Raw genomic sequence first — 26186 nt, 5'->3', positions numbered from 1 at the left:
CACCTGTTCCATCCACATGCCTGTTGGGTGGTGCTGGGCAAGGGTACAGGAATAACTTTGCTGCCCAGCCACTGCTGCCTGTTTAGCAGCTGTTTTCACTTCTAGTGGCAGTAAGATAGGGGATAAAAATGTTATAGAAACGCACTTTGTTCCAAAATGTGATGCCACTACTTTGAGGGGATGATGGGAGTGTGAAACGGATGATACTGGAGCATCTCTTCCACCTCACCCCAAAGGGGAGTTCTTAGGTCTACTAGTTTACACCTTGCTACTGCTGATTTTTTTTTTTTTTTACAGTATTTAACACAGTTGAACCACTGCAGGGAACAGCTCTGTTCCTCTAAATAGCCCCAAGCAAGTGAAATGTTGATAGACTGTCTCTTAACCATTTTGACATGTTGTACACAGTACTGCTGCGGGTAAGTGGCAGGGGGTGGGCTCTGGGAGACCTGCCCGTAGAAAGGGGCCTGTGAAAGCCCTGCCTGTAGAAGGAAGCAAAGAAAAATAATGTCAGCAAAGAAGAATAATATCATCAAAGAAGAATAATATCATCAAAGAAGAATAATATCATCAAAGAAGAATACTTCAGATACCTTTTTGAATCCACGTTCAACGCTGACCAAGATTTCGGGCCATTGCACTATCTATTTTTTTTAATTTTTATTTTTTGGATGAAGAGTTATGAGGTTTCTGGTAGGACCCTGCAGATGAAAGAGCTGTCTGAAAAGCTGTCAGTAAGAGTTAATGCTTTCTAAATTATTTAAATGTTTCGGGAGAAGTCTCCTGAAAAGCCTCTACTGGTCTATTCTTGGGCCTTTGCCAGCTTGTGGGATCTCTGGAGGTATTTGCTTTCGCTCCTCTCCGTGTAGCACTTACGCAAGAAATCCTTACAAGTCTTAAATCACTTTTTTTTTTCTTTTTAGAGGGCCTGACAAAATGAAACCTCAAAAAAGAAAAGAAAAAAAAGAAAAAGAAAAAAGGCAAATAACCTAAATTCTCTGTCCTCCAGCCAAGTCCCAAAGTGTCGTCATTCCCCCGCTCCTCAGCTTGTCCCGCTCACCTGCGAAACCCAAGAAGTGTGCTGGAGGAGGGAAAGCTATAACTATCCCGTTAACGAAGCAGCTGCACGGCTCTCGGTTTACAGGGTCGCTTCCTCTTGCGGCTCACCTCTGGGCGGCACCCGCGGATATTAATTGCTCGGGTGGGCTGAATTGTGACGAGTGGACAGCCTGGTGTGCTGCTGGTAAATCCAACCTTTAGCGTTTTGGGTTTTTTTATTTTATTTTATTTTTTGGTGGGGAGTGGAGGTTTCTGGTGGTGGCCACCACTGCAGCCAGCGATCTTTTCTTTTTTTTTTTTTTTTTATGGTTTTATTGCGACGGGGGCTCTGGAGGAGGCTGGAGGGGGGGCATTGCTCAGTGCGGCGAGGAGAACGCTTTGGAAGCAGACATGTCTGATCCCTGAGCTCGTGTGTGGGTGGGTGTTTGCCTGGGAGTGAGCAGGCAGGAGGATGCTTCCTGCTTTATCCTTTCAGTTATGATGCTTTTCTATTTTCACAGCCAGCAACTGTAAAAATTAATACTGGGGTTTCATTTACCAGGGTGACCGTGGTGTGACTTAAAACCTCCTCACAGCCTTTCCCAGAATATCCAGCTCCTTGTGTAGGAAACCCATATCTGATACTTTAGTACCTGCTGAGCCGTGAAACTAGAAAGTTTTGTTTTCTGCCCCCGATGAGGGCTGGCATGTCAGGGTGGTCACACCAATGGAGGACACCGTTTAGATAGATCTGTGGAGCAAAGCTTTATGTCCGGGTGACGAGTGCACCCTAGGATAGCCCAGGAGATGTCCAAGGGCTGGTGTTGTGCCCTCAAATTCAAAGATATTTAGTTTTGGTAATCCAGGCCTCTTAATTCTAGAAATGGGAATCTTGGGGAAATCCTTCTGGGAAGCAGAGGTGAAATTTAGAGATGCTTCTAGTAGGGGGGTCTGAGAGACAAGTTACACATCTGTGTAGTTCTGTGGCAGGAGGAGCATGTTAACCATTCAAAACTTCTAATAAGTGCTCTTTAACAGAAGCATCTTGTCCTGTAGGGATTGCTGTGGACTTGGCTGTGCCTACACAGAAGGAGGGCAAAGCTTTGTGTCCCTGCAGGTCCGATTCTCTTGGCTAAAACAGCAATTTGCCATTGGATTGGGCTATTTTAAAAGCACCTTCCTTCTCAGCATCCGCTCTGGCCAATGCTTTATCATCTTCTAAAAGCTTACCAAGGTGAAGGACTTTGGAGTAGTTTTAAATCTTCCTAGATCATGACTGTCTTCTAGATTAAAGAGTGCAAAAGTTGATTTCGTGTGGGTGTTTCATAGAAGCATAGGATTGTCAGGGTTGGAAGGGACCTGAAAACTCATCTAGTTCCAACCCCCTGCCATGGGCAGGGACATCCTCGACTAGATCAGGCTGCCCAGAGCCCCATCCAGCCTGGCCTTAAAAACTTCCAGGGATGTCTTAACCCATTTAGGTAAAGGTCTCTACCAAATATCTCTGCTTTATTACCAAGTGGTGCCAACACCTACTGGTCTACTGCATTAAACCTCTGAGCATGCCACGTGGGGATGAGCCCCTCATTCATCCTTCAGGGTCTGGCAGAGTTTTTTCCATAACTTAACAGCTTCATGAGGAGGAGGAGGAAGATGAGCTGAGAAGGAAAGTCAAGGGCAGCAGTGCAGAAGGGGAATGGAGACAGAGGAGAGTCTGCCCTTTCCTGTGAATATGGGCTGGAGAGTGCCCTTAGGCTTTCGCCACGATGACGTGTAGGTTGCTAACGCTTTACTCTTCAAATAGTGCTGTAGAAAGCAATGTTAGGAAGATATTTGGATGTGTGGATGTAAGTGGGGGGGAGGAACACATCTGGTCCTTTGTGGGACTGGGTACCTTGTCATGGCTATGTGCTTAGTCAGTCCCTGCAGCTACATCACCAAGATGAATAAAGGGTGAGTTGAGGAAAGTTGGGGCTCAGGTGAGCCTTGTGAGGGAAGAACTTATCCCCCTCGGCTTCTGCTGGGGGTGAAATGTGGATGGATGTGTGTCTGCACTGAGAAGACACGTGTGGTGCTTGCAGGGGGAGCGAGACTGCAGGGGAAGAAAAGTCCTTTAGTTACTCTTAACTCATATCCCTTCAAAATAAAACTCTTATTTAATGACTTTTGTTGGTTTTTTTTCCTGTCAAGTTTTTCTTTGCCATTATCGACTCAAACTGGTACATTCTGGGGAAGGATCTAAGTTTGGGCTTGCCACAGGCAGCAGGACTTACACACTATGTTTACCGGGTATTTTCCTGCCCAAGTATTACCAGGCATGTCTTACTCATCTAACACTTCCTTGAATTACAGTGATTGGTTTTGAAACCCTGGCTTGTGTTTTTCTTTTTCTTTTTTTTTTTTTTTTTTGTCACACCTCTCTACGTGTAGAGAAAAACCCAAGTAAAACCTCAAGCTCTTGTTCTGTGCATCGTTATTGCCCAGAACAGCGGCATAGGGGTATGCTTCTCTTCTCTGTGCCACTATAAGAAGTGTTTCACCAGTGTTTTCCAGTGGGAATTATGCAGGGCTGTGGGAAGGGATCTCTGCTTAAAGTGTTAGATAGAAATGAGATGTTGTAACTTAAGGCAAAACAGCTTTTTGCATGCTGCTGTCCATTCGCTCTTGCTGTCTTGGATGGTTTTAAATAATTTGCAGCAAATGTCTCCACCAGGAGACCTCGCTGCTTGGTTCTTCCCTTAAAACATGAAATTTTTTATAGTTTTCAGGCACTCTGCTGGAGAATCCTGCAATATTGGTATCTTTGGAGCCGATCACCTTGCCAGTGTGATCAGATTTGGTGTCTGTCAAGCTCTCATTCTTCTGCGGTGTTGCGGTTGAGTTACAAAAGGAGTTTGAGGCTTCCTCATCCTCCTGCTGTTGAGCTCTTGCTGTGTTCAGAGATCTTTAAAGTCTCAACTTCAGGCTTCTTTCAGTCAGTGTTTCACGTAATTAAAAAACAAAAATAAAGTCTCCTCTTGTGGGTTTCCCTTGGGATATTATTCCTTTTATCTTTTCTCTTAAGCCTTGTCTGGTTTTCTGCTGACTTTGGGTGGAGGCGGAGGAGAGCAGTGTTGTTTGCTTAGTAGGGATCTGAAGCACATAAATTGTGGTTCTCTCCTTGCCCCAAGTTGCATGAAGCCAGGTAGAGCTCCCTGGTCACTTGTGCAGCTGTGGGGTCCTTTGTTCTGGAATCATGGTTTGTGATGGGGTGAAGAGAGCAAAGAATAAGTGAGCTCAGAGTCTCCTATTGAACAGCAGGTCTGGTGGAGCCTTGGGTGGTGGTAGTTTGGTCACCTTCCTCCAGATTTAAGCCTTGGATGGGACTTTTCTTTAAGCTGGCCTTGCTCCCAAATCTGTTTTGAGGTAGTGCTTCCATCTACAATGTTCTCCATATTGCAGAGAAGCTGGTGCCCAACTACTTTAATGGTAGTGATGGACAATTAGCCTTGACTGATAGACGCCTCAAAGTTAGCTTGAAGTGGCCAAAGCCTTGCTTCAAAGCTAAAGCCCTGCATATCTTCTGGAAAATAGATTTCTTTCCAGATATAACTGAGTAGTTCAGTCTGTCACACTGAGAATTGGCAATTCCTCTTGGGAGGAAATTAGGGAAGTCTAAGGGCTTTTTCAGGTGAACAAGTGATTTGGTTGGTTGGTTTTGTTGTTTTTGTTGTAACCTCTTGCTCAGGGGCTCAGGTGTTTTTCTTTATCCACTTTATGGCAAGATGTTGCATGTGCCGATGAGTTTTGGAAATGTCCTCAGAGCTCTAGCAAAACCATGTTGAAGTCGGTGGGGGAAATTGAGATATTGGCGTACACCCTATTGAAAGATAGTGAAGGAATCAAACTTTTTCTGGTCAATACTTCTGGGGTAACTAAATGCTCCAGATGTACAGGCTGCCTGTGTTTGGTGTCAACCCAAGAGCAAGCTGTAAATGAAAAAGTACTTTTCCAATAACTCTTTCAAAATGGTGTTGTCTCAAAGTAAGCTCCAGTTAAATATCAGGACACTAGAAGTTGGAGAGATTTAGTGGAGTGAAGTCATAAAAGCTGAAGTACCGTGTGTAGGAAGCTTGTTAGAGAGCTATGTTTTGCTTTAGTGTAAGGCTTGTACTGCAGAGAATGCTGTTTACTTGGGAGATGCCAGCAGAAGAACATTGTAATTGAGTTACCAAAGTATCCAGAGAATGTGTTTTTATTTGTAATCCACTGATATTGCAAGGCTCAAGAGAACTTTCTACTGACCTTAAAACAAGAGAGTTAAAAATGGGTTGTTAGATCCCAAACACGTTTCTCACAGGAATTTAATAATGGAGGATGGCATGGTGGGGTTTTGCCTGGTTTTGTTGTTAAATGTAAATGTAAAAATGCTAAGAATGTAAGAAATGAGGAAGTACACCCACTTCTTGTCTGATACTTCCTGCTGTGGATCATCTGGTTCCTCCTAATCCTAAAACCAAGCACCTTAAGCTTCAGCAAACTTGGCTGTCCTACCAGTTAAGAAGCAAACTTTGTGAACCTCCACCTTGGTGGCTTTTGAGGTCACTGCCGTTGCTTCAAGTCGAAGGGCAGTGGCTTGCTTCTGAAATCTTTAGCTGTGTCACTGAGTTTAGAGAAATAGACTTTGGTTTCCATTTTGCAGCACTTCAGTGCTTCAGCTCTTGACTTTTATCTTTTGAATTCAGTGCTCATAAAGGGATGAGAAGCTAGTCAGGAGCTTTCCTTTGAAAAAGCAACCAAGTGGTGACACTTCTAATGCCTGTCCAATTTAGTCTCATCTAATAGACATCCAGGTAGGGAATGAGGTGGGATGGCAATAGAAACCCATTTGCTGGAGTAAATAAACTCTTTTTAAAAATCAGGAGCACTACTTTTATTGTCAAAAAAGCTACACCACCTTCTTTTTGGCTGATAGTGCAAGGTGGCATCTCGTTCAGCTTTTGGACAGGGAGAGCAGTTGGAGAGTGATTGTCCTTGTAGGTGTTGGATTAGAAAGCAAAGTGAGGACACGGACCTCTCGGTGGGAGATACTAGAGGCATGAGAGTGAGTAACTGTGGTGTGTATCTTAGCTCCTTAGGGTAATGCTTTCCAGAGTTGTCTCTAGGAGCCTTGCTGAAATTGCTTTGCTTAGATTAAGTTTTTTTTTCAGTTGAAAACTCTGAAAGAAAACCGGAGGAAAGGAACAAGCAACATGGCTTTGGTGGATCTGAGGGATGTGATGGGCTGATGTGGAGAGGGGGAACTCCCCTGGTGCTCCCCAGGCTGTAGGTCTTCTCCTCCAGCCTACAAAGGCTAGTGCAGGGACTGATTTATGCTTTGTGGCAGCACTTCTGCCACTTGAAGCAAACCCTGGAGCGCTGTAAGGTTGATCTCTAATGTATTTAGAGACTTCTCGGGTTTCCTTAAGCTAAACACTTGCATCAATTACTGCAGTGTTTTATAACTGCCCCTTGGCTGAGCTCTTTTAATTTCAAGAGTGGAGGCGAGCTGGGGAGGGGAAATACAGGTTGGTGTGTGTGCATCAGGCCATGGGTATGTACCTTATTTCTAGAGAAGAAAGAGCTCTGCCTTGCTGTCAGTTCTGCACAGCTCGAACCTATTGCTCCCGTCTTCAGCAGAAGATGACTAAGGAGCCAAGACCTTGAATATTAAAATCTCATAAGCCTCCTGAAAGGAGGGAGCCTGCTGATTTGCTTGCCTTGCTGACTGCTACTGAGCATGCACTTAAGCTCAGTCCAGCTGGTCTTGTCCTTAGCTAGCATCCCATGAGCATAAGCTGGGCTTGCCTGTGCTAAATTGATTGTGGAAATACAAGGAGAAGGGGGCTGATGCATAAGGAAGAAAGATATCAGTCATGCTTTTCCCCAAATCTGTCTCCTTGATTGTGCTCGGTTTGGTGGATGCCCCTTTCTCTAGATTCGTGGAGATGCAGGTGGTGTTGCCCCCAATTTACCCTCCTTACCTCCACTTCTGCTAATGAGTTGAACTTTAAGCTAGTCCCAAAGCTCAGTGTCTGTTTCTGAACTTGTGTAAACACCCCATCACCTTTTACCTCCTGGGCACGTTACACACCATTCCTGATGTTAATATGCATAGCCCTTTCCGTGGGGGTTGCAGCAACTTTCCAAAAGGCTCCAGCAAGACTGTTTTGGTGCCATGGGACAGCGATATGGAGGGAGAAGACAAATTACCAGGGCTGGACTTTAGCCAGGACATAGTAGGGTGAACGCCTGACTTTTCTTTTTTTCCCAAACGTGCCATTGCATCTTTAATTACGAGGTTAAGACCTCAGTTTTATGACTCATCTGAAAAAACAGCACCTCCAACATAACTGCCTGAGCATGTTGCCTAGGGGACTGTGGCTCATTAGTGACTTCCACCTAATGAAATGGCACTGCCTGCTGGAATGCCCCAGCCTTGTCCTTTTCACGCCTTGTGAAAACAGCGACCAAACCAGAGTCTGCCGTAGAGTTAGAGTTGCCATGTCAGCCCAGGCGATGGGGCAGTCAAAAGGTATTTCTAACGAAGAAAGCAACCAACTCTCAAGTCGGGAATTACCAACTCGCTCGTTGGACATTATCAACCCATAGAATCGAAGAATGGTTTGGGGTGGAAGAGTCCTTAAAGATGATCAGATAGGTGCGTTTAGTTAACAAAAAGTGTCTCATTTTGTCTAGTGAAGGGTGAACGTGCTGCTTCATGCTCGCTCAGAAGCCCAAACAGAAATAAAGAATTGATAAACCATCTTGGTGGGAATGTCAGGACCTTGGGTACTGTGTCTGACAGGCATATTTTGTTTGTTTCTCTGAAATACGTAAATGCAATCATGACACAATAAGAGCCTCTCTGAAAAACTTTCCTTTGATCATTAGCATGCTAATCAGTCTGGATGGATCTTCTCCTTCCCTTCCAGGTGGAGGGAAACAATTGACTCGTGTAATGGGTGCCCCTTGGCCACGGTGCGTTTGTTCCTCCAGCCCATTGTTCTGGGATGAACTTGGAACATTGTGTTTCTCTTTTGGACCAGACACTTGAATTGCCCTCGGGTTTCTGTGGTGGTTTGTTTTTTCTTTTTAAATGGTCGTCAGGGTTTCCCTCCAGGAACCTCTGCAGCCAAATGCTGTCTGCACTGGAAGGTCTGAGCCACGCTGGGCTGTGACAAGCGTTAGGGCTGGAAGGTCCTGCCGTCAGTGGTGTGACTTGTATCCGTCCGGTGCACAAAGGCTCCCTGTAGACCAGGATGAATGATGAGGTTTGAAAACGTGGCATGCTGTAAAAAAGGAAGAAAAAAAAAAAGAAAAAAGGCCTATAACCTGTAAGCCAAAAGTTATGGGGTAGAGAAAAGGGTCTTTGGGAAAGGCTTTCATACCTCAAACGAAAAGCAGGAAGCCTAATCTGTAGAACAATAAAGCAGGCAAAACCTCTTTCCTTGTTGGCCCGAATTCATCCCAGGCTTGCGTAGGTAATGTTTGATTAGCCTAATGAAGTGGGGAAAGACAGAGCAAATCTATTCCTCTGTCTGATTACATTTTGGCTGGGAAGAAGCCTGTGAAGAGGCAGCACCTAGTAGCAACTTTCTAAAGGACTGCTTGGGTGACTCCTTGCTTAAGGCTTGAAATAAAGAACTCTGTTATCTCACGGTAAAACAGAGCATGCACCTGTACAGAAAAGCTGGTGCTTCCAGCCTGCATGGTGTGAACTGTCAAATCCTGTTCGTATTAAAACCAGTCAGGCCGGGTTTGGGGACTAGACTTTTGATCGCACCTGAAAGCAGATGCTCCTGTGCCGTTTGAACATCTCTTCAAATGGTAAATACTTAATTTGTCAGCGCTCTTGTTGCAGAACTGACTCGCTAAACGAAGAAAGTGTGCTCCAGAAGGAGTAGTGGGGATTCGGTCCTGGTGCTGTTGCGTTTGTGGGTTTGCTCGTGGTCGGCGTTTTTTCCCCGTTTGTGGTTTCCTCATGAGAGCCTGTTGGTGCAGATGGGGTTTGCTCAGGAAGCAGGCCAAAGAAGGCTACGGTGTTCTGGTGCTTATCTTCAAGTGCCAAGCACTGTTCTGGGATATCCTAATGATTAGGAGCAGCAGAATAGGATATGAAATCCCATTCTGGTCTAAATTGAGTTGTGGCTTTTCTAACTTAAGCTGATTCTTTTTGTCTGAGCATAAGCTAAAACTTTGATTTCGTTAGGGCTTGTATTTTTTATAAAAGCCTTCTAGGTGCTCAGCTTGTATTATTTTTTGGTTTGGTGGATCATTGAGATCATCTGGCTTGTTCTGATCTTTGGTCTTGCTGGGTATCAGCCCAGGATGTCTGAGACTGCTTAACTTTGTTTTCCAAGCAGCGAATGTGACTGTATAGGATATTCTGGTAAATGCTAAAGTCAGTAAACAAAAAGTTGAAGTTGCTCCCTTGAGGAAAATCTGATGCCTGCAGTATTCCAAGGCTGGCTTTCTGCTGTAATCCAGGTTTACAGTGAGTTTAGCAGTGAGGCGAAGATGTTCATTACCTTGATGTTTTTCTTTTTTTTCCTCTTTTTAGAGTCTCCACCAGCAGCGATGTCAAGAAATGGATACTTCTTTGAAGAAAGTGGCAAGTATTATTTGACTTTTTATGCATAGTGTCACCTTACTGAAGGAAGAGCTGCACTACAGGGTTACCTGGGAGCTTGAACAGGGTGACAGAAAAATCCATTTAGCTTAAGCAGCAAGCGAAGAGAGTCTTGCCTGGTGGTTGTGTAATCTTGTGCTGGAAGCACACTCAGCGTTTTTAAATCCTGTAGATATTCTAGATATTCAAAGCAGTAAATAATCATCTTCACATTGTCATCAGTGACAATTCTGGGTGGCTACTTGTTTTTCAAGTTCTTCCATGATATTTTCCTGTAATATGTGTTGGCAGGTGCATTTGCCTGTCTTTTTCCGGAGTGGAGATCATGTGTAGGTGTCGGATCCCTTTGGAGACATCCTGCCAAGAGCATCAGGCAAATGTGGGATGGCTCTGGTAAACGCATCTTTTAGGGCAAAGGGCTCTCTGACATATTTTTCTTTGAAGCAAGATTAAGTTGTGGCGTTTGGAAACTTATATCATCTGCCTCAACAAAGGTGGCTGAGTTCTCAGCTATTGTAATGACAGAGGGCCAAAGTATTGTACAACTGGAAGAGCAGTGAAGTCCCAACTTCTCTTCTGGTTTTGGAGAAACGGCATTGGTGAGGATTGTCAGGGAGAGATCATCCTGAGAGTTCAACTCTAGACCAGCCTCTTCAGCATGTAGTCTCTAAGGGCCTTGGGGCTCTTTGCCCTTGAGAGTGTTGCAGTGCTTGGAGTATTTGGGGCTTTCATAGAATCATAGAATGGCCTAGGTTGGAAGGGACCTTAGAGATTATTTAATACAACCTCCCTGTAATGGGCAGGGACGCCACCTCTGGACTAGACCAGGCAACACATGGGGACCGAGCAAGAATCGAACCCGCTTCCTCAGTGTTGTCATTGTTGTCAGCAGTGCGCTCAACCCACTGAGTAAGAGCAGAAAACTAAAATTCTCCAGTAATTTAGGCCTTGACAGCTTGTAGCTGTCACAAGGCTCATCTCTCTTGTTCCAGAGGTCCAAGTCTTAGGTGAACATCTGGAAGAGGGAAGCTGAATGTCTGCCAGATGTCAGCTGCAGTAGATCCAGCATGGCTATCGACTGTGCTTCCTTTGGCGCCGGCTCACCCGCCTTCTCTCAAAGCCTTAGACGGAGCTAGTTTCTAGGAGTAAAAGGGTGAAACTGGAAGGGAATACTGTCGTATCTAGCAAGAGGTCCATTTTTTTTTTTTTTTTCTGAAGACTGGGAGTTGCGGAAGGGCAGAAATTAATGTCTGACCTCAGGGAGGTTTTCTGAGTGCACGTGGGGCATGAGGTGTGTGTAGCTCTGCTCCCACCTTTCCTGGCTTGCTCGTGGCTTCTTGGTGCTTTTTGGAGGACTGGGAATGTAAGAAGGTGATCCAAGCTGGGACCTGGAGAGAGGATTTAAACCCTCAGCTTCGGGCTGAGTGGCTGGTAAAGGCTTGGAGAAATGCCTCTGTGATTTGGAGGGAGGATAAAGGTAGTTGTCTTTTGGAGTCACCTCCTTTTGGAGTCCCAAGCCCACCTGCCACAGGGAACATAAATGTGGTTATCAGTCCTGATATCTTATATGGAAAGGCTTTACATGCCCCCTTGCAGGACTCAATGGCTCGTCTTCCTCAAACTGTCCAAAAAAAACCCAACATTAAACCAGCAGATCTCTGGATGTTTTTTGAACACCTCTCTGTAGATACGGCATTACATGGGCAAAACTCTCCTATGAAATACGCAATCTGGTGTCGTGGCAGTGAGCATTTACTTCTGGTCTATTTGTGTTATTACTCATCTTCCTCCTTTGTCTTAAGGAGACCTTAGAGGTACCATTAAGGACTTAATGAAACTGTGGATGTTTCTCTTTCCTCTTATGTTTCTGCACGGTTTGGGGGAAGGAGAGAAAGTTACTTGCAAGTTCCTTTTCAGCCTGCGTGCAGTACCGAGTGCTGAATTAATTGCGATTGAAAATACAGTGAATTTCTTGGTTATTTCATGCTCGAATCTGCTGTCATTCTTGTTCCTCATTGCAGACTGACCTTTTTTAAAAGTTCAGTTGCTGCTGAGTGATGAGTCACCTGCTGCTGCCTGATTTAACTGAGAGCTCCTGTGTTTCCGTACAGAAAATATACGGACAGCACGTCTCGAGAGGGATGTGAATATTCACATCCCTCTGCAAGGTGGTGCTTTGGCTCTCTCTGTACAGAAATTTCATTCTGATTCTTGAAGAATTACCTAAAAACTGACTTGGGGATAGAGGAAACCACAGAGGAAGAAGTTACCTTTTTGCATAGTTTTGAAACTACCCATTTTGAAATGGAGCTACGTAATAATTAAGCTCTTTCTTGGCCCCACTTGTTTGGATCTGTCAGTTCATAATGGAGACCAAGAGATGCTCTTGCCCCACCTTTAAAATAAAAAAAACCAAACAAATCCACTAAGCTGTCTGGGGGAGGGCAAAGCAAAAACCCAAAACAACCCCTCTTCCTTTGATTCCCGTAATACTTAGAGTTTATTTTTTTTCCCCTTTTCTCAGTAGAGAAACATTTTTCGATACCATTGCTCAGTTGAGCTTTTTCCTTATCGACTCCTGAGATCTTGCATATACATATGGTTTTCTGTATCCTTAGTTAATTGGGATGTTTTTGTTTCTGACCATATCTGAGGCTCCGTTCAGAGACTGTGTCTGTCTTTGCCAGTTAACTTTTTTTTTCCTTACCCTTGTTGTCTTCTCAACAGCAGCTGCAGCAATGTTAAAACTTCAAAATCGAGACTTCAGTTTGAACCGTTGTAGTGAGAGTAATCTTGGCTGCAGCACCAAACAGTGCTCTGTAAGAACGTCCTGGATGTTTACTGTTTATAAAAGCTTTCTGAAGTATTTACTAATTTTGTAGCTCTGTTAATTACTGAGGAGATGAGGAAAACCCAGGAAGGATTTTCTAGTGAATGGACCTGCACATATGACTATTCTGGAAATTCAGAGGGTTATTATGGTCCCAGCTATGTACCAGCTTGTCTATTAACTTCTAAACTGACTGAAAATCTGGAAAGTTAATCAAAGGAGCTCATCTTTAGCTACAAGTTCCAGTTTCTAGCATACTCTGTTTTTTCCCTCTCAGTGGGGAAAATCTTGACTGAAAGCTACTGTTGTGGCCTTTAGTGCATTGCAGAAGGTCAATGTATGCAGTATGACTGGGGAAAAAACCCAAATGTCTGGTAGCTTGCTTTGTGGAAGCAACATTAAGAGGAAAAATAAGGAAATAAGTTTGTGTGTGTCCAGTTAGAAGTTTCTGATGGAGCGTGTGGTGGCAGCTGTTGGCCATGTTTTGAGGGTTTTTTGACCTGTGACACACCTTGCTGATGAAAACCCATGGTTTTTACTCATTCTTTGGAGTCTGGAACAAGCTTCTTGCACAAATAAAGGAACAAAATCTGGCATAGCTCAGGAATGTTTAGGGTCCCTCTGCCCGCCCTGTGTGTGTGTGTATTTGTTGCCTGAATCTTCAGCAAGGGTTGTTTTGTCAAATGAGTTTTCTTCCTGGCAAATTCGAGCGACTAATGAGATGATTGTGTAGACTCGATCCAAAAAACTGAATATAATTGGAGTCCTGATGAAATGCAGCTCGGTAATCAATGTTCAGAATAACTTACTCATCAAGCCCCACATTGTCTCTTGGCTCTCAGCCTCCTGCCCGCTCCGTGGGGGTGTGGGGGGAGTATCCAGTGTCTGCTACAAGTGGATTAGCTGTAAAGGCATTGGTATGAGCTGCAAGTGATAAAATTCTGCCAATGCATGATGAGCTTTTTAATTGACCCAAGAACTTACCCTGCTAAGACAGAAATCTCAAGGTTTTCTAGTTCCTCTTGCAAACAATCTGAAGGAAGGCGTCCCGCTATGGAGATGGGGATATCTGAATTGTTGCATTGTTTTAAAGCTGCCTCGACAGACATTTCAACATAAATTTTTAGGGTTTGTTGTTTTTTTTTTTTTTTTTATTTTGCCTTCTAGACCAAATCCCTCACTGCTTGTCTGCTCTGACTTATTAATTGGTTTTGCTGGCACAATAAATTGCAGTTGTATTGAAGGGCCCCAAGGCTCCAGTCTGGCTTGGGATGCTTGGATATATTTTATCTGCTTGTTTTTGTTTTTCAGTTTGCAGTTCAGTGTGGTATGTGTGCTGTGGGGTTTTTCCCTTTCTTTTTTTTAAAAAAAATAAATAAAAATTGTCCTTATCTATCTTGGAATTGTTTGCCTAACTAGGATATTAATCTAAATATCTTTGTAAAACAAATCCTTTTGTAATGGGTTTCCCCTGATGACATGCTTGGTTTGCCAGCAGGAGATGCACTACTGCTATCTACGGAGAGCCAGAGGCGATGGCTTGCAGGTCTCTTGCAGGCTTTTATTTCTGAGAACTGTCTATCAGAAGCCTATAATAAAATGAACACCTCTGCTTTCAGTGGGTTCTGGTACAGAACTGAAATTCCACTTGCCGCTGTGTTATGTGAAAACAAAACAAAAAAATAAAACCAAAGCCCCACTGAATTACTTGGATTATTCACAACATTTCCTAGAAATCTGGCTGCAAAATACAATACTGGAATTAATTCAACAGTGCCTGGGTGTTGGGTTGGTTTGGTGTGGGGTTTTTTGTTTTTTTTTTTGTAACTGATCAGTTCTTTCATTCCTGTTAAGATTTATTCCTGAAGTGACAGGAGAAATTTAAGGTTTTGTCTGACTTTGTGACAAAAGACTGACTCCAAGTAGGGTTGAAAACACGGTGACTGGAGTTAGAGCTGCCCAGTAGTGGAGGTGTCTGGTCTTGGCGACTCACCTGGGTAGATGCTTTCTACCTTTTTTTTTTTTTTTTTTTTTTTTTTTTTCACAAGAGGACTTTGTGGTGCGATGTGTGGTCTTGAGGCACTCTGGAAGTTTAGGGAATGGATTGACATCTCCATAGCAGGTGGCCGTTACTCCAAAAGGCTGCAAACCCATATCTGATGGGCTCCCAGTGACTGCTAAAGAGCCAAGAAGCATCAGCCAACACCCTCCCAGCTCTTCCACCCCTTAAGCTACCTGTGGAGGGGCTGGGATTGGAGGACGCTTCTCTTAATCCCATCCCCAGAAGTCAGTCTACCTGTGCCAACCCATAATATTTGGCTTAATATTAAAGGTCTTCTAACGAAAGCGTGGGAGCTAAGCTCTGGTCCCTTCTTGCCAATGAGTCGTCAGCAGCCAAGCCTCAGCACTCCAATAAAACGTAGTCTGTGGACAACATCTAACCCTCCAGTCTTCTCCTGGGCTGATATAAACCCCATCCACGTGGCTGCCTGCTCTACGATGGGTAGATCTCCCTAGGACAAAAATAGTGAGCCTTGCCAGGAAATATCTCGACTGTGGACCAAAGGAGAAGCTTAAAATTCTAGCCTGCATCCAGCTGTATGCAAAAGTGCTTTATTTAATCAGCGTGGCTTAAATTTTTAATTTAGTGGGGAGACAGCTTTGCAAAATGTGACTCGATGGCAGCCTTCGGAGGGTATTGCTCTGTGGCTACAGCACTGCAATTTTTCTTGCCCGTGAAATGGAGTAATTTGTTAGGAAGGAAGGAATTTTTCATGACTGCTTTTCAGACTCTTGCGATTCAAAACAATAAATAACCCACTAACTTTGAAGTTTAACCTCGTGTAAAATTTAGGCCAATATTTACCGAAAAGCTTCCATTCTATCAATACAGTTGCTCTCCTTTTTGTCTGAAGAAGAACTATTTTGGTAAGTAGGTGATTATGCTGAAATCAGCATGTGAGATGTGACCAGGAGCTTGCCTTGGTTACTGTGAGCAGGAAACCTTTTAAACCCTTTTTTCCTGCAGATTGAAGAACCAAACACTTGGGCAAAGTTCTTCCTGGTCTCTCCTGAATCTTTCGCTTGCTTTATCCCTGCCAATATTAACTAACTGTAAGGTTATCTAACCTTTGGAGGCAACATGAGTCGGTGGTTTTGTGCAGAGTGTAAAGGTCACAATGGAGGAGGAGGCTCCGGTATTAATTGAGTTTCCTTTTGCACCCAGTGTTGGGAATTTGGGTGTTTTCCGAGTGACGCAGTGAATCTTCAAGCCTGCAGTACTGGGGGAGCAAAGCCCTCTGATAGCTTAAAGCTCAGCTGATCACTTTTGAGCTAAAGTTAATTAAAGCTTCATGCCTGTCTTGAAAATTAGTGTCTATTGTTGGTTAGGGCAAGATGAAAATCCACAGGAGTTGAAAAATCGGATGAAGCTGCCTTTTTTTAAATTTCTTTTTAACTTTTTTTTAAATCATGTCAGTTTTATGATTTGTTTTTAGGCAGATACAGGACTTGGGGAGCTTGAAGAGAGAATAAACACTATATTATAGCTGAGGGCTAGGATGCTCAAAGAACGAGACCTCAATTTAGGACAATGCTTATGTCGCAGTTGATGCCCTCTTGCCTTTAAAAGCTATTGAAAAAAAAATACATTCTTATTGCTTCTGTTGTCCTTCTGTACTTGATCTGCAATTTTTCTGAGGCAGTGGATGCAAATAGATCTTGGCATCTTCCAAAATGAGAACTAGCAAACTCTTGCATTTGACTGCCTGAGGTGCTGGCTATTTGGCTGTGTGAAGCTGATGGTTCAAAACACCTGAAGTGAGGCCAACTGCTGGATTTCTGTTATGAACAGATCAGGATTGGTGGCAAAGATTTCTAAATTGGTGATATTAGAAAAAAAGCCTTTGCTTTTCCAAGGGTACAATATCTGAGGCCGCTGAATCCGGCAGAAGCACAATGCGTAACAATGCTCCTAAGTTCTGATGAGGTGACCACAAGCACTCTTCTGCAAAACCGGTAAAAAACATCTGTCCTGCCATTTGCTGCCTTCTGTGACTAAAAACTCCTTTGTGAAATCTGAATCTGGAATGGCTTTTACTTGGCTAGCTGACAGGGTTGCATCGCCGGTCATACGAACTCGAAAGAGCTTGTTTAATACGACTTTTTATCTTCCTGGCTTTTTGAAAAGACTTTATGGGAGGGAGCAACTACCACTTCTGAAGAGGACTTTCCATGATTCTGGAAGCTGGGGCTTGAATTTGGCTGAAGGAGTAGGGATTGTTGTGCAAACAGGCGCTATAAATGGGAATATTTTGCCAGACTTGTAGTGTAGACTACCTTGGAAATCGAGGGTAAAAATTAAGGATTTTCAGAAAACTTTGGAGTGTTAATGTAGGTCCTTCAGAAATGAAGCCAGCAATTTTTGCAGGCTTGGCAGAGGTCAATAACTTTTGACAAGCGCTGATTTTTAGATTTCTGATTTTGTTGTGCTAATCTAGCTACACGGATACGTGCCTTAATTTAATCTGTGTAACTTTTGCTAAAACAGCAGCACCAATAGATCTGCTTAAACAAAAAACTGCAGCATGTGTGTGCCCAGAACTGCAACACCTGGGTCGTGCCAAAAGGAAAAATGCCTCATCTTCCCCCAGAAACTCCTTTTTAGGTGTTTTGCCTACCTTGCTGTGCTAAGCTAAATTTTCAGCAAAGCGTGTGTTGGTGGGTTTGTACTCCTAACCTCCTGGTTAGAGTGCATGCCTGCAGAATGTTGATTAAAATAGCACGATTGGCTTTATCTCCTCAGAGGCACACCGAGAAATTACGCTGGGCCCGTGTCTGGCATAAATCTCATAACCTGGGGCGTGAGGTGGTGTTGTTCCTAACGTAGCTGCTTTGCTCCCAAAAGAATTTGAGCTCGATGATTGAAGTTTTGGCTTGCTTGGAGAAGTCTGCAGCCCCTGGGTTGTATGTGCTGCTCCCGTGGAGGAATTAGGCTTTTTCTAAGGAACATACATATATGATGTGGCTGAAGTTGTGCTTCCTGCTAACTGCTGCTCTGCTGATTTTATTATCCTAAGTGCCACGAAAGCAGTGGTGGGAGAGGTGATGCCACTTCTGATTGCTGCAGCTTTTCCTGATGGAGCCCTGGGCTCTTCAAAACTCATCTCAAAAGCAAAATAGCTGCAGGGCAGGCACCTTGTCAGAGCTGTGAGTGGGTTGGTAGCAGCAGGACCAGGGAGATGATATGGATCAGAGAAGATGGGAGTAAGGAGAGAAGGCTGGGGATGGGTATTGAGATACTGGAGGAAGGCAGACCTGAACCAGGCGGGAGTTAGAGGAAGGGGTGATGCTTTAGAAGGAAATGGGTAGAGAAACTACTTTTTTTTTTTTTCATTTTTAAATTTTTTTTATGCACCTGCATAAAATAGAGGAATGGCTTTCATGCTGCACGTGGCGGAATGATGTACAGAAAGACTCAGGGCTAGGGCACCTGCTACTTATGGCTGCACAGGGCAAGGAGTGGATTTTGTGCCTGCAGCACTGGTGGATAGTGTTTGCTGTCATTAGCCTCATGAGCTTTTCATGCTTTCTCATTTCTATGAGCTGAGTCTTTCAGGATGGACTGAGGGGAGTTGTCCTGGCCACCAGGTGTTCTTCAAGGCGCAGGAGGGCTGCACCAGTCTTCTCAGCCAGCCTTAGCTCACTTCCTGACTCTGGCCTCTCCTGCTCAGCAAAATCCCTTTTCTTGAGTGTTTTTAGACCATATTTCAGGCTGAAGTGGCACTTTCTGTGCTCAGGGATCTGACTCGCCCTGTCATGTAGCTTATAGTGCTTCAGCAAATACAGCCTTCATATGAAGTCATAGAGATGGAGGGAGAGACACCGTTTTGGATGTGTTAAACACTTTCCCAGCCAGTGTGAGGTAGTACACAAAGGTGCCCTCCACCACGCTGAAGCAACCGCTTGTAGCACAGGTTATAAAGGGGTACTGAGACATGGCTTCCATATGGGAACATGATGGATATTTACACAAATTGTGCAAGGGTACTGTCAGATCCTGCTCTGAACTTCTGCAAAACACCTGTCAAACTTTCAGAGGAGCAGAACAGCTTCTGCTGTTGCTTGTGGCGTCTGAGTCCTTCAAGTAGCACTCAGCGATGGTCAGGCGACGGAGGGAAAACAGCTGCCAGGGCTGGAGGCAGCAGCTATTGAGCTGTACTCAGAGGGAAGGTGCATTTGCCATCCACATGGCTCATTGTCTCACCTTGAGGTGACTCTGCATTTGACAGACGTAAGTTGCTCGTGTTTTAAAACACCTGGCAGACTAATAGGTTGAAAGATTCAAGACAGGAGTGATTCCAAGCCTTGAGGTGCTTTAGTTACAAAGCCAGACACCTGCCCGGCAGCGCAGTTCCTGTGCAGCCCAGGTTTGGGATTATTTGCAAGCTGAGTGTTTTGTTCGTCCCTTGCCCAAGGGACACGAGGCTCGGCTGCCTTTTGTTCTGCTCTTTCCTCCCCTAAAGAGGGAGGAACAGAGGATGCTTCCCTTGCCAGAGTCCTCGCTGACCTCTGTCCAACCCTCTGATCCTACTCCACCCTTGCCCTTCCAGCTCCTGTGCTGCTTCTCCCCTGTTTCCAACCCTCTCGGCTTTTGGGGCCCACTACTGCCATGCTCTCTCATCAAGCCAGTTTCAATGGGCTTGGGAGCTGAATAAATAGTTTTCCCTCCTTGGCTTTTACTCTTCCATGTCTTAATTGTGTTAGGATGGAGGGGAAAAACCTCAATCATGCTCTCTGAGCTGTGTACTCGAACCATCTTGCTCCCACCTGACCCACCGAATAGGAAGGATGGAGAAATGCAAACCTGTTGGGACAACTTCCCTGGGGCTGTAGTCTGGGTTCTGGTGGAGATAGAAAAGCCGAGGTCGTGGACTTGAGCCTACCTCAGGCTGATGTTTTGCTTTACAGTGATGCACAAGTTCTCCTGGCACCAGGGGGGCTGTCAGCATAGTGGGTACTCTGCTTTGCTGAAGAGATGTTACGGTGTCCATCATGCATTTCGGAGGAACCAAACCCCAAGTTTAGCACTTTGTTTGGGATTGGGATGCTTGCGTGGGGCTTCACAGTGCTTGTGATGCCAGCTGATGCTCTGGCTGCTGTCAGTCCCTCCAGGACACAGGCTGCTCCTCAATCCTGACACAACTGCCAGCCCACGTGCAGATGTTTCATACCCAGTGGTGCTTACAGTGCCATTATTCTTTGGGTATTGCGTTCAGGTGTTTCCTATACTTTCCTCACCTCACTTCTTTCCATCTGTCTTTGGACAAGTTTCCATTGTCAAGGGATGGAAACAGCTGCCTAAGTTCCACCAGTAGCGGAGGACAGCATCCTTGATGCATTTTGCTGGCTGCCTGGCAGGCTAGGTGGGGACAGCAGCACCTCGGACTCTTTTTGAAGCCTTCAGAGCAGTTCTCGTAGGACTAATCCACGTTTATCCCTGTCAAGCAGGTAGATGAAGGAGGTAGAGATCAGGACGGGGGTTGGTCTGAGGGTTTATGTTGGGTTTTCCACACCTTGCGTAAGCAGCTCAGAAGCCCCCTGGAGGCTTGAAGCCCCTGGAGCCCTCCTAGGGAAATACTGAGCACCCATGAGCGCGTCACTCATAGCAGGAAGGGCTGTAACTCCAGTCTTGAGTCGCTGAGTTCCTGTTTGTGGACTCCCTGCTCGAGGCTTTTCTTTTTGTGGCGAGCTTGTGGGCTTGAGATCCCTCTGAGACCACATGTGCTGCCATCAGATGCTGCTGCCTCTACATTTGCTTATAGGAGGCTTTAAAAAAAAAAAAAAAGTCATCAATATTTTAGCTTCCATTCAAGCCTCTGCTCACCTTTTCCATTTTACTCTAGAGCCTAAAGCAAGCTAATGAAATGTATCTCTACTGCTTCAAATTAAGCATAAAAGACTTGTCAGAAGATGGGTAGAAGCTGCTTGAATAATCCTGGTAATGTAAAAATTGACATTCTATAATGTCCCTAATTCTCCTAATTAAACATGATACACGAGCATGCCACAAGAGTCCTCCAGCTGCTTTGTAATAAAACATTGCAGCAAACTAGCTCGCTGTTGAATGAGGCTAGGTTAAACTCTAATTAGAGTTGTGAAAGGCTAAGGAGTTGTCCTCTGTAATTAAGAAACTTGTCTTGCTTTCTCAGTGCTGCTGCCTCCTGTGACCTGCTCCTCTGCTCTGTGGGGCCTCACTGTCCCTATTGGATTTCGTATATCTCCTTGGAAACTTTTTTTCCTTCTTTTTTTACTTCCCCCCACACCCACTCAGTTTCAAATTGCTGAATCGTGGCCGGTGACTTGAGCTGATGATGGGTTTGGGGTGGATTGGTTCTGCAGTACACCTTCTGGATGTGTTTGTGGCTTACAGCCTGAGATTTTTTTATCATGCTTGCTTTTTTTTTTCTTTATATCTGAGGGGGGTGAGGCGTGTCCTCTTGGATTTCACACTTGCACCATTGCCTTGGTGAGCGGGTTGGCGTTCCCACCCCCCCCCCCAGCCTCTGTAGCGGCTCTGTGGACACATTCCTGAGGCCAAAACATGCCGGAGTTGATTGCTTTTATGATTTTCAGAGAAAATTCTAAGAGAAACCACCTGGCGAGACCTGAGGCTGAGCTGCAGGATAGCTGGGTTCTCCTGCAGCTTCATGGCTTCGGGGCCCTGGTGCCACCCCACTAACTGCCCTCCCTGTCTCATTGCCAGGGTACCTCAAGTGTGACACGGACGATGGCTGTGAGGCCAAGGAGGAGGCGGGGGGCGAGGAGCTCTTCGACGCCGTGAACTCCTCCATCGTCTCTGGGGACAGCATCCGCTTCTTTGTCAACGTCAACCTGGAGATGCCACTGAAAGCCGCCGGTAAGTGTCACCCTGAAATCAGGGCCATTTTTGGTTTTGGTTTTTTTTTTTTTTCTTTTTCTGGAAAAGCCTAATAGAAATCTTGCTGATGAACTGGGTCTTGAACCATCAATGTGAGGCATCCCAACTCTTTTTTTTCCCCCTTTTTTGGTTTTAGTTATAAAAAGACCTCAATTTTGGGCCTGAGGCCTTGCCCTTGCTCTCACTGCTGCGGCCTGGTCGTTGGAGGAGAGGCATTTCTAGTGAGAAATCAGACTGTCTTTTTGGCACGTATTGTCCCTGTAGATAATTCAAACGTTGCTCTGGGGCTTCCCAAGGGTTTTGGATGTTTTTATGATGGTGTTTGAATTAAAATCTTGGAGGTGAGTCAGGGCTACAGATCCCATCCAGGTCACTCTCTTCTCTCCACAGCAGCTGGTAAGGGGAGGAAGAATGTTAGAGGATTTTTTGGGGTTGGATACATTTCTTTCGGGTTTTAATCCTCCTGGATGGAGACAAGACACTTGCTGTGTGCAGTCAGGTGCAAAAATGAGGAGAAAACCAGCCTGTTGGACGCCCCTGATGGAGGTCAGGCCCCCACAGCCACATCTATGGGGAGGTGCCATTGTAGGTTGTGCTCTGTCAATAAATACAAAACTGCCCTCTCCAGGTGAGGACCCAAGTGCCAGATTTTCTCAAATATGTTTTAGCGGGATCTGTGCTTCCTTTGAGGCAGGTTCATTCAGGGGAGGAGGCAGGTGTTTGGCAGTGAAACGTACCCCTGGGGCTTCCACCCTCAGGGAGCCACAGTCCCAGCTTTAAGCGGTGGATTTGGGTCATATAAGCCAAGTGGCCATCAAAGGAGATGATTATGGAGTTGTGCTGAAGATGACAGGCATGTCTGCCCAAAACCATGCTCTTTGTGTACTCCCTTGCTGAGCTGGTGTACTTTAGATGCTTTGCCCAACAACGAAATCCCTAGATTGCTCTAGAGGCAGGGTGTTTTTGCCTCCAGCACAGCACTTTAAGACCTGTTGTGAGGCATGCATTAAATGGTGAAGGATGAGGACTAGAAAAAAATCTGGCTTTTGCAGAAAAGTGCAACTCTGGGACACGGCAGCAGCCTGGGTTTCGTCCCAGCACCTGGAGGCAGCTTGGAGCCTGCTGGTGTGGGCACTGACTATTTTGGAGATTAAACTCAAGGGCTCTGGATTATCCTTGGCGTCACACTATCGGAGAGTCCTTTAAGTTTGCTCTAAGTTATGTTTAGATTATAGGCAAATCCCAATTAATTTATACCAAGCATTTATTGGGAACGGTGATGCAAAGTAGGCATGGCCTGGACCTCTGCTTGACTGTCTCAAAGACTACCTTTTGAATTAGAGTGGTGACTTTAACTTAAAAATAATATCAAGCGATTTTCAAGCCTGCAATTTTACAAATGCCATCTTAATGGAAAGATTTAAGGGGAACTGTACTCTGCTATGGCAAGTCTGGGCTTAATGCCGTGGGCTGCATTGTTTGGGGATGAGGAATGCAAGTGCTGTGGATTCTTCTGCATCTGAAGGAGCTGACTTGCCTTATGTGTCCTCGTGGGCTTTTTATAAGTGTTTTACCTTCCATTTAAAACAGGACAAAAAAGGTTTCCTTATTTCCTTCAAGCACTCATGTTTGTGATGGTGGTATTAGTTGTATCCCTTTTCTTCAGCTGAGATATGTAGGATTTTTTAGGAAAAATGGGACTTTTCAAGTGCTGGAGTACACTTTCAAATGCAAGGATGGAAGTATTAAAAATGAATTTCAGGTAGAACAAAAGTCCAGACTTTCAGTAAGGGCAGATGTGAAGTGAGGTTTGGGTTTTTTTTTCCTATTTCTTCCCCCCTCCCCCTCGATATCATCAAAGCAGTCCAGGTAGCCAACAATCCAGGTTCTCCTCCTTCAGGATTCTTCATACCCCAAGTGTTAGAGTTATCTAGGCTGTCAGATCTTTGTCAGAGGTAATTTTACTGAAGCACCTTCCAAAGTGGGTTTCATACATACTACATGAGTCTCTGGCTGCAGGGGGCATAGATGATCCTCCTGGAAAGTTGACTTCTCAGGTGCTTGGGAGTGGCTGAGATGAGCCCCTTAAGTTCTTCTAATGAAAGTAACTGGAACTGCTGAAAAAAATACCCTCTTGACAGTCTTCTTAAGCTCCTTCCACAAATAGAGGTTTAGGTATGCCATGGCTGAGGGGAGTGTGCTGCTGTTTCTCGTTCAACTCTGCAAGGGGAGACTTTTCAGAAATGCCCTTGCATTGCTGCTGCTCACTGAGAGTTTTTTTTTATACTGAGGCTTCGTGTTCCTGGAACAAAGCTGTGGAGCTGAGTGCTTCAGAGAGACAAGCTAAAAAAAAAAAAAGGAAAGGCAGATTTTGCAATAAGAGAATCCCCCAAACACCTCGTTTCTAACCCCCGAGGGAGCTAGTGCTCCAGAATCACACAAGATCTTTAAACACAGTGGAGGAATGACATCTTGCCATCATCATCTCACTTTCTTGTTTTCTCCAAGCTGGGTGAAACCTTTGTTGAGCTGAAAGTCTTCCTTGTACCAGAGGGCTCCGTGTCACTCTCTTGCATCGTGCAACTTGTTTCAGGACTCTCTGGGGCTGGAGTAGTTGCTGCCTGGTCAGAGAGAGACTGACCATGTGCTATCTCCTGCCAAGAAGGCTCCCCAGTGCCCTCTGCATTGATTTGCTCCCTAGTGCCAGAGGCACTTGCTGCATTAAATGCATTTGTTTAATCTCCAGCAGAAAAAGCCTGTAAGGTGACTTGAAATAGGATAAAAAGCTGCTCTGTGGTATCTGTGAGTCTCTGTGTGCATATTCTGGTTGCCACAGTTTGGTCTCTTGGCTGAATGTGGTGTCCAAATTTTTTACTGCTGGAGAACTTTACTGGCGAGCTGCTGTGGTGTTGCTGCCCACCTTAGTGTAGGGTTAAAAAATCCAAAAAGTCTCTTTTTGGGAAGGGATGAGTTGGTACCCTGGGGCCCGGGTGCTGGCAGGCGCAATATAAGTGGAGTTACAGATGCGGTGACAGCTCTGCCATCATCCTGTCGAGCTGTTAATTCTCTGTATGATGGATGTACAGCTTGCTATGAGCATAATTGGATGCACTTTACTGTAATTCTGTTTTTAAAAAGATCACTGTGTGGGATTAAACGTTGAGCCAACAAAATATAGCACGGCCCATAAAACTCCGACAATTAACCATTGTCATAAAATGCTGGGCTGTGTGCACAGATGTGTATAAACCAGAATACCCTGAAGAAATCTAGAGTTTAGGGTATGGCCTATCTCATTTTTAATCAATACTGGCTGCTGTTTCATGGAATATTGAGCCTAAATCTGTGCAGATTGCCTGGGCACTAAAATGTTTTTGCATGTTGACACTCAGGTTCTTTCTCCTGGGTGTTTTGTTGTTTCCTTGTGGTAGCTAATAAAAAGCTTAATAATAATAACAATAATAATATTATGTTCAGCCTCTCATCCTTCCAGCCTAGGTTTTGGTGGCAACACTTCTGTTTTCAGCAAATGTTGGTAGCTCCAGTGTGAAGGTGGGTCGCTAGCTGACGCTGGGTGGTTTTGGACCTGGAATCTGTGTTTTCTGGGGAAGATCGAATGAGTTTGAGACAAAGACTTGTTCTGAAGTCACAGTAAATGTGTGTGGGTCAAGTGATAGGTCTGTGCCCTTCTGCATGTATTTTTGCAGGAGTCAGTACTGCGTTCCTGTCCCAGGACCTGTTTGCTCTCCAGACCAGTGTGCTACAAGCCCTGCTTATTTCATAGCTACCAAATTATGTTTAGAGGTTTGCAGGCTCGTGCCTGGCTTTACAACAGCTTTCCTATTCTCTCACTGAGCTAGAAGTCCGTTAATCCTCCTGCTTTAGTGCTAGCTGGAGGTGAATTTGACTGTTGTTTTTTTAAAAAATATTTTTATTTATTTTTTTAAATTTTATTTTATTCCTAGGCTTTTCCGTAAATCCCCCTGGAGCCTGGGCTGCAGTTGTCCCTTCAGCCTCTCAGGTTCAAGCACTTGCTGCTTTATCTGCAGCACACTTGGAAATAAATCCCTGCAAATGAATACAGCAATTTAGTTTCAGCTGAGCCTTAAAGTTGGTGGGCAGGCAAGGCAAAGTGTGCAGGACCACAGCCTTGACATCGATCCCAGTGTTCTTACCTGCTTGTTATCTCCCTTTAAATCAGCCAGGACAACACATTCATTGTTTGGACCTCATTCATGGAGTTTTGGAGTTTAGAACAATCCTTTGGACCTTGTTCTTGCAGCTTAGAGATTTAAAACAGTTCGTCTTTCTCCTCCTTTCCCTAGACTGAAACAGAAGGATTTGCACTGAGTTATATTATTTTTTTCCTAAACATGGGCATAATTTGTGAGGGAATTGTGGAGCTGCAGCCACTCGGCTTCTGTGGTTATGCATTGCCACTTGTAGCTGATGCTCGTGCCAGTGGGTTTAGCTGCACAGAGGTGCCTGAAGAGGTTTTCTGGAAGGGCAAGGAGGCAAAATCTTGACGGCAGCGAAAAGCCAATCGGAAAGCAGGATGTGGCTTTGTTGGGATGTGTGTGTGGGGGGGAAATAACGGAACATGATTTACGCTTCATGAGAAATTAAAGCCTGTTCCACCCTCTGGACAATTGATCATTCCTAGATACGGAGAAATCAACAGTTTCCTGTAATCCTCTCCAGAGGCACGCACGTGCACGCCCGCTGCCGCT

General features: G+C 44.8%; 1 protein-coding gene across 1 annotated transcript in view; it reads left to right on the top strand.

The window, feature by feature from the left end:
- The first annotated feature begins 2804 nt into the window (after nt 1-2804).
- LOC104275062 (sodium bicarbonate transporter-like protein 11) overlaps nt 2805-26186 on the top strand; it is a 52273-nt gene continuing 28891 nt past the window's right edge. Inside the window, exons 1-4 of the mRNA XM_009870905.1 lie at nt 2805-2811; nt 4444-4506; nt 9620-9670; nt 21283-21435. Of these exons, the coding sequence (XP_009869207.1) occupies nt 2805-2811; nt 4444-4506; nt 9620-9670; nt 21283-21435 (274 nt within the window). The remainder of the gene's footprint in view (nt 2812-4443; nt 4507-9619; nt 9671-21282; nt 21436-26186) is intronic.

Source organism: Apaloderma vittatum, unplaced genomic scaffold, assembly GCF_000703405.1.
Source record: "Apaloderma vittatum isolate BGI_N311 unplaced genomic scaffold, ASM70340v1 scaffold13356, whole genome shotgun sequence".
In the NCBI taxonomy this organism is placed as follows: domain Eukaryota; kingdom Metazoa; phylum Chordata; class Aves; order Trogoniformes; family Trogonidae; genus Apaloderma; species Apaloderma vittatum.
This window is presented reverse-complemented; position numbering and strand designations above follow the sequence as displayed.